This window comes from Carcharodon carcharias, chromosome 18 (assembly GCF_017639515.1).
Source record: "Carcharodon carcharias isolate sCarCar2 chromosome 18, sCarCar2.pri, whole genome shotgun sequence".
NCBI classification, from domain to species: Eukaryota; Metazoa; Chordata; class Chondrichthyes; order Lamniformes; family Lamnidae; genus Carcharodon; species Carcharodon carcharias.
In genome coordinates this window covers 9,612,109-9,620,564 of record NC_054484.1, presented here as the reverse complement: position 1 = coordinate 9,620,564, position 8,456 = coordinate 9,612,109, and the positions used below count along the sequence as shown (strand labels likewise).

Genomic DNA, 8,456 nt, shown 5'->3' with positions numbered 1-8,456 from the left:
TTGTGTGTGTCTGGATGTGTGTGTGGGTTTGTGTGTGGGTTTGTGTCTGTTGGAGGTGATGGGACGAGGGGTTGATGTTGAAAGCCTCCTGTGTAGGCCTCAGAGGACCCCTTGGCTTGACAACAAAAAGTTTACACAATGTGTCAGATGATAAGCAATCAGGGTTTACGAGGAAAGAAATCCGTCAAAAAATGGCAGGCGGAAATTGGTTGAACACAGACTCTGACTTTCTTGTGTGTGAGATGAATTCAATGAGCACCCCCATTTGTCCTTTTTTGAAAAAGGTCTCCCTCAAGTTCTATGACAGGAATAAGAATTGTTTTCTTTACCCACCTTGTCCCTCCAATTGTTTTTCTTAAGGCAGTGGAAATAGCTTCTCAGGAAGGATTTGCAAACTAACCTCCAGGCTGTGACCTCCACAAGTTGACAAAGTGATGCATTTTCATCCGATTCGAATTTACATGTAGATTAAAAGGTCATTTAGAATGAACAGTGAGGCAGTATTTTTTAATATCTGTCCACAAGGCTGTGTGATTCACTGCACTGGCCGTGAATGGAATAAATGGGAGAGTGTGAGAGAGAGAGAGACAAATATTGGCTGAGAGGACAGGGTTCTCTTAATAGTCACATCTGCTGACAGTTTAGTGATGAACTGAGGGGGTCCTGCAAAGGCCTCATGTTCAAAGAATGTTGGTAATGAGAAAATTCCTGTCTCTTATGTTCAAGGACTCGTTCTTGGCCTCTGTCTGTTCCATTGTTACAAGACTCGCTTCAATTATCCCATTTACCTCTGCGCCTGCATTGATAATGGCCTTCAAACTGGCAATGAGAGATCATATTTGCCTCATTTTCTCTTGTCAACCGTGGTAATATCCTACACTGCAAAATCCTGGGCCTTCACCTCAAATTCTTGACAAGTGCTTGTTGTGATACAGCCTCCTTTTTGCTCATTTTTAAATTGCACAATAACACAGTTTAGATAGCTCAAATCTCCGACTATAGAATAGTGGGTAAGCTTCAGGCTAGAATGTAGCCTCATTCTTGGCACCGCGCTTTCGGAGAGGGTGCAGAGGAGGTTTACCAGAAAGGTACTTGGGACGAGGGACTTCAGTTAGGTGCGGGAGGCTGGAGAAGCTCAGTTGTTCTCCTTAGAACAGAGGAGGTCTAGTCATTGTAGAAAGGGCGGAATTTAATGCCCTCCCCTGAGGTAGGTTTGGAGGCAGGGGTGTTTAAACAGGCCCGAGGGTGCCGAGTGGGAACCCTGCTACCTTCCTGCCTCTGCCCCGATTAAGTCCAGAGCGGTTAAGTTTGTGGATTGGATGTATTTCCCAACCCCTGCTGCCAACTGAGGCCCTTAAGTAGGCAATTTAGTGCCAGTTGAGGGCCTCATCTTTATGCCACTGGTGTGGACCGAGCGGCAGGTGAGGGAGTCGCCAAGCGGGGAGACCGAGAAACAAATCCTGTGCTGATTGCTTGCGGGCTCGCTGTGGTGGAGGAAGGGAGGGGAGGGGGACGGAGGTGGAAGGGGTCCCTCGTTGTCAGGAACTCAGTCCCTGATCGAGGAATCCGGCGTCGACGTCCGGCCACTGAGAGCCACCCGCTCGTCCCTTCTTCTGAAAGCCCTGCCCCGCACACCCTGCCCCATGACACCGCCCATCGCCCATCCCGCCCTCACTCCCCTGCGCCCTGGGTCCCTCGCTGATCCTGGGCCCCTGTTGTATGGCTGGCAGCAGGCACTACCCCAGTGGGTGCTGCTTGCAATAGATGAAGGGGCGGGGGGGGGGCGGGAATTCCACCCCGGAATCCTTGATCCCAGGAAATCCCTCCGCTGTTTAATACAGTCTCCCCCAAACAACGTGACTCAGGGCTCAACTGGCTCTCCGGCTGGCAGGCCTGGATTAGAGCCGGCCCTAGAGTTATTACGGCATAGAAGGAAGCCATTCAGCCCATCGAGTTCATGCTAGCTCTCTGTAGGGAATCCAGTCAATCCCATTCCCCTGTTCTGCCTCTGCAGCCCCGGAAGTTTATTTCCTTTTGAAGGGAGACTTGATCGAGGTGTCCAAAATGATGAGGGTTTTGACGGTGCAAGTAGAGAAACTGTTTCCTCTGGTAACCAAAGGTCATAAACTTAAAATAATTGGCAAAAGAGCCAGAGGGGAAACGAGGAGAGTTTCTTCACACAGAAAGAGCTGTTATGATCTGGAGTGCACTAATCAGATTCCATAGGAATTTACAAAGAACAATTGGACATGTACTTGCAGAAGGTTTGCTGTTATGGGAGCGTGGGTCGAAATTAGAGAGTCCTTTCAAAGAGCCAGTGCAGGCAAGATGGGCCGAGTGACCTGTTCTGTCCGACTATGTGTCCACCCTCAATACGTTCTACTACATTTTCACAGCCACGGGAAGCCAGAAAACTCTTCATCACTCACCCAGGTGGTTCTTGACTCTCTAGCAAGCATCCTTTTCCTCCCCACTTCTGACATTTTTTTTCTAATTGTCAAACAAACATGTTTAAAGGCAACGAAAAAGACTCATCATTTCTTTAGTGACCCTATGTTTTATCGCTTTGTTCCCAGTCGTATCCTAAAGTGCAGGTTCACTCGGGGAGTCCAGGTTGCTATGACAACATGTACCTCTTTACGTTCATGTTGTAGTATGGAGCTGTGGACAATGATGGTGGAGGCTCTGATGTTCTTTCCATCCCCTGGCTGACCAGGAATCTTTCCCACTCTAACTGCCTGCCTTTGGCATGTGTTGAAAGGATTTGCAGAGGGATTCTCAACCTGTTTGGCCTCATTATGCTGGATGCAGCACCTTCCTTGGCTGTCAAGTCCTGGGGTGAGTTTCAAACTCAGAGATTTTAGCTCTGAGGCAGGCACACTGACCACGGTGCCATAGGACCTCCACGGACGCTAGAGATCAGCCTTCAATTCCTGGAAAACTCCAGGACAATCCGAGGCAACAAAACTCCCAGGGACCCTAGGGAGGGAGGGGAGGGGTGGCCATTAACAACAATCAGAAGATGACACTCTGGATCATTTATTCCCCCCCCCTAGCCTTTCCTCCCACCCCATCCGATCCAAACCCAGGGCAACCCATGCCAAACATCAAACTCCTACCATTGTCTTGGTAACTCCGAAAGGGTCTGGACCATCACGCCTGGGCCTTGTGCCCAGCTTCAAGTGTGGTTACTGTTGTAATGTAGGAAATGTGGAAGCCAATTTGCGCACAGCAAGCTCTCAGTAACAACAATGAGAAGATAGCATGTTTCAGTGATGTTTTTATAGAGGGATAAATATTGGCCTGAACACCAGGGAAAAATCCCCTACTCAATTATGGCTGTGGCAGACAAGGCCTTGGGTTTAATGCCAGCAGTGTGTACCATCTACAGGGTGCCCTGCAGAAATTCACCGAGACTCCTTCGACAGCACCTTCCAAACCCACGACCACTACCATCTAGAAGGACAAGGGCAGCAGACTCATGGGAACACCACCACCTGGAAGTTCCCCTCCAAGCCATAGGCTGACTTGGAAATATATTGGCTGTTCCTTCACTGTCGCTGGGTCAAAATCCTGGGACTCCCTCCCTAACAGCACTGTGGGTGTACCTACACCACACGGACTGCAGCGGTTCAAGAAGGCAGCTCACCACTACCTTCCCAAGGGGAATTAGGGATGGGCAATAAATGCTGGCCTAGCCAGTGATGCCCACATCCTGTAAATGAATCTTTAAAAAATAGGCACTCCCTCAGTAGTGCCCGAGGAGTATCAATCTGGATGAGTTCAAGCCTCCTGACTAGGGATTGAACCCTCAAAACCTTCTGACACAGAAAGAGTGTTCTCTCTGTGTCACAGGTGTCACCAAACTGTGGACAATAGGGGGATAGGTGACTGTCCCAGCAAACGTGTTGGGGCACTAAAACAATCAGCAGAGATTTTGGTTGATAATCTATTTTAATGGCTGGATGACAGACGAGAGAAGCATTTCACAAAGATTTATGTGACTGGGTCTGAGAGGATTTCACAGATCACTAGGAACTTTAAGTGTTCTTTTAACCTTCGACCTCCATGTCCAAAGCAAGCTGTATTTCCTGTCATCAGCGCTGCCTCAGATTCTGGAACGTTCCATTATCCCTCTTCACTCAACAGGCCTGTCAGTGTATTTATTTAGACTATATACTTTCTACTAAACTTCCATTAATAACAATGCTGAGCTAAATGATGGTCATTGCTGGGAAATGGATGAATAGTGTCCAGTTTCACTGGAATATGGAATCTTACAGTACAGAAGGAGGCCATTCAGCACATTGTGCCTCCTGTCAGCTTTTTGAAAGAGCTATCCATTTAGTCCCACTCCCTATTTCCCTTTCTTTCCACAAAACATAGATTTTTTTTCCTTTTCAAGTATTTAATCAATCTTCTTTTCAAAATTAGTTTGTAATCGGCTTCTACCAACTTCATTGGCAGTGTGTTCCTAATCATGTCTACTTAAGAACCAGGGCTCTTTTTCACTGTGGCTTAGATGGTTAAGTAGGGATCAAATCAATTCATTCAGAATTATGATGAGGTAAATATCGAAAGGTTATTTCTGCTGGTCAGTGAATCCAGGCGGTAACAGGGGTAATCAGCAGAAATATACCCAGAGGAGTCATAAATATAAAGGGAGAGAGAGAGAGAGAGAGAATGAGAGGGGGAGAGAATCATTAAGAGTAGTAAGATGGGTGAGGGGAGATTGAGAGGAAGTGAGAAAAATTGAGAAGGGGAGACAGAGATTGAGAGTAGGCCAAGAAGATTAAGAGACGGAGACAATAAGAGGAGAGAGAGATTGAAAGAGGGAGAGAGAGAGATTGAGAGTGGGAGAGAGAAATTGAGAGGGGGAGAGAGAGAGATTGAGAGGAGGAGAAAAAGATTGAGAGGGGAGACAAATTGAGAGGGGGAGAGAGAGAGATTGAGAGGGGAAAGAGAGAGTATGAGAGAGGGAGAGAGATTGAGAAGGGGAAAGAGAGATTGAGGGGGGAGGGAGAGATTTAGATGAGGAGAGAGAGAGATTGAGGGGGGGAGAGAGAGATTGAGAGGGGAGAGAGAGAGATTGAGAGGGCAGAGAGAGAGATTGAGAGGGGAGGGAGAGAGATTGAGAGGGGAGGGAGAGAGATTGAGAGGGGAGAGAGAGAGATTGAGAGGGGAGAGAGAGAGATCGAGGGGCAGAAAGAGATTGAGGGGGAGAGAGATTGAGAGGCAGAAAGAGAGTGGGGGGATTCCATGGGATCCTTGAATCTCAATGACTGTTGAAAGTTCTGTTTCTTGGAATTGGCTGAAGGAATCTCTTGACATTCTGTGTCCTTTTTAATCTGGTTCTCAACAGTTCTAACAGACAGGCCGCCTCCTATCATCCGCCAGGGCCCAGCCAATCAGACTCTGGGTGTGGATGGGACCACTTTGCTGAAATGCCAGGCCACGGGAGACCCCATCCCCACAATCAGCTGGCTGAAGGGTGGAGTCAGTCTCCTTGGAAAAGACCCCCGAATGTCTCTCCAGGAATTGGGAAGCCTGCAAATTAAGAATTTACGGGTAGGTGCTCTCACCACAAATAAACCTTCATACAACCTGCTTCTGTTAATTCACTCCCTGGCAATGGGAGGTGCTGATGTGGTGGTAAAGTCACTGGATTTGTAACCCAGAGGCCCAGGCTGACGCTTTGGCGATATGGGTTCAAATCCCAGCACAGCAGCTGGTGGAATTTACGTTCAATTAATAAACAGGAACTGAAAGCTACTCTCAGTAATGATGATCATGAAACTATTGCCAGTTGTTGTGAAGAACCCAACTGGATCACTAATGTCCTTTAGGGAAGGAAATCTGCTGTCTTGACTTGGTGTGGCCTACATGTGACTCCAGGCCCACAGCGATGGGGGTTGACTTATAACTGCCCTGTGAAATGGCCGAGCAAGACACCCAGGGCAATTAGGCAACAGATACCAGCCTTACCTGTGTCGGCCCCACATCCCATGAAAGAATAAAGAAAAAGAAACACAAGATACTGTAGTGAAGAGACTTATGTTACTGGACCAGTACTTTCGAGGTCTTAGATTAATAATATAGAGAATATAATTTCAAATCCCACCATGAGCACTTTAATATTTTTAATTCCATTTTAAATAAATAGCTAGTATTAGTAAAGTGACTATGAAGCTCTCAGATTGTTGTAAAAACTCAAGTCATTCACTAATGTCCTTTTTTAGAAAGGAAGCTTACCATCTTTCTCAGACTGGGATTAAATATGACTCAGAGCCCTCATCAACATGGCTGACACTTAAATGTCCTCCAAATTGGATTAGCCTAAAACCCTATTGTGTCCATGGAAACTAAGGATGGGCAATAAATACCAGCCTTTTCAGAGATGCTCACATCCTGAGAATGAATTAAAGACACTTGCCCTTTGGATTTGTAAGAGCTTTTCATTTATGCCAGGAATGTTTCAATCCCAAAACATGGGTTAGATACAGAGTAAAGGTCCCTCTACACTGTCCCATCAAACACTCCCAGGACAGGTACAGCACCGGGTTAGATACAAAGTAAAGCCCCCTCTACATTGTCCCCATCAAACACTCCTCATGCAGGTACCGCACAGGGTTAGATACAGAGTAAAGCTCCCTCTACACTGTCCCCATCAAACACTCCCAGGGCAGGTGCAGCACAGGGTTAGATACAGCGTCAAGCTCCCTCTTACACTGTCCCATCAAACACTCCCAGATCTCTGCAGAGTCCTCAGTTGCATGTATATGACATTTTCGTTCACTGCTTGATCCTTGAGTCATTCTCCCATTTTGATATGTACCATCGACTACTGACCTACCTGGGCTGAGAAGGTTCCTTTCCTAGTGAATCATCAGAGTTTAGGGTTGAATCTGGAATGTTCTCTGTTCAAGTCCAAGCTTAGGATTGCAAAACTTATTGCAATATTTGTTAGTTTTGTAAGCTTTGGTTTGCATATTTGCTTCATATCATATGAGCAGAACTTCAATAACATGTTCATTTTCTAATTGTTTCTATGTTTTGTGCACCTTCCTTTCACTAAATCAATGTAATTTTTCAAGTCTATAGTGCAATCACCGCAGGATTTAAGAAGGAAAAAAAATATGGAGGCACTGGAGAAGGTGCAAAAAAAGGTTCACAGGGATCATACCAGAACTGGGAGGTTATACCTGTCAATAAAGGCTGGTCAGGCTGGAGCTCCTGTCATGAAAAGAAAGCTGAGAGGTGACTTGATAGACATCCTGAAAATAATGAATAGAATAAAAATAGAGAAGATGTTGGAGAAGTCCAAAACCAGGGCCTGAAATTTAAGATAGTCACTGATGAATCCAATAGGGAATTCTGGAGAAACTTCTTTACCGAGAGAATGGTGAGAACGTGGATCTCACCACCACGTCACAGGGAATGGTTGAGGTGAAGAGTATAGATGTATTTAAGGGGAAGCTGGATAAGCACACGAGGGAGAGAGGAATAGAAGGATATGTTGATGATGTGGGATGAAGTAGGGTGAGAGGAGGCTCATGTGGAGCATGAATGCCAGCATTGGACCAAATGGCCTGTTTCTGTGCTGTAAACTCTGTGCCATTCTGCACCAGATCCATTTATTTTTCTGACAAGCTCTCTTTGAAAGAAAGTTCTCCTAACTCAGTTGGATCTCCTCACTGCACTAGGCTATGTCAAGGTAATAGCTCTGACAGCAACCATGTGACCCCCTCACTTCATACAGAAGGCTCACCACTGAATCCCACTGAAGTGCACCAAGTCACATGGGGTTAGGCTTGCCATTCCTCCAGAATTTCCCCCAATTTTTCAAGGGTTGCTGTAATAGAGTTGAACTTCAGACAACTTCTCTTAATGGAAACATCTGGTCTTTTTTACAAGTCAGCAGTGGCAACTACACGCGTCCATCAAACTCCATAACTAAGAAGTACTCTCCAGGAGAGGTTCCCCATGCTGCTTATACATTAGTTTTCACAGGTCATGTGATCTTACATCACAGGATTATTCTTAAAGCTACAGTCCAACATTTCCCAAAACTATAATTCCTATATTCCTCCCCCTTTAACTTTTCTGTACATTTTGTATTTACAAGGATATTTATCTCATGACATTATATTATTTACAAAGGTCATGAAACTACATGTTCAGCCTTTCAGGAGGTTTCCTGATCCATGTGGAACGTCACAGCTCCACGACTTCCAATCCTTTTGTGGGAAACACATTCTCTGGAACTGCATTAACATCAGGTACCTCATTAGGCACAGGCAGTTCAGTGTCCTCCACTCCAACAGAGACATCGGGCATGTCTGTCCTTGGTTGAGCAACTTCAACAGAAATCAGTGGTTCCATAATGGTTACAGGTGGAACAATAACTTGTGGTGTTATCTCTCTTTTTCTTAAATGATCCACATGTTTATGGGTGA

General features: G+C 45.9%; 1 protein-coding gene across 9 annotated transcripts in view; it reads left to right on the top strand.

Moving 5' to 3' along the window:
• robo2 (roundabout, axon guidance receptor, homolog 2 (Drosophila)) overlaps positions 1–8,456 on the top strand; it is a 637,222-nt gene that overhangs the window by 495,835 nt on the left and 132,931 nt on the right. For all 9 annotated transcript variants that reach the window (XM_041211369.1, XM_041211368.1, XM_041211367.1 and 6 more), the window contains one exon: positions 5,363–5,568. In XM_041211369.1, coding sequence (XP_041067303.1) covers positions 5,363–5,568 — 206 coding nt within the window. The remainder of the gene's footprint in view (positions 1–5,362; positions 5,569–8,456) is intronic.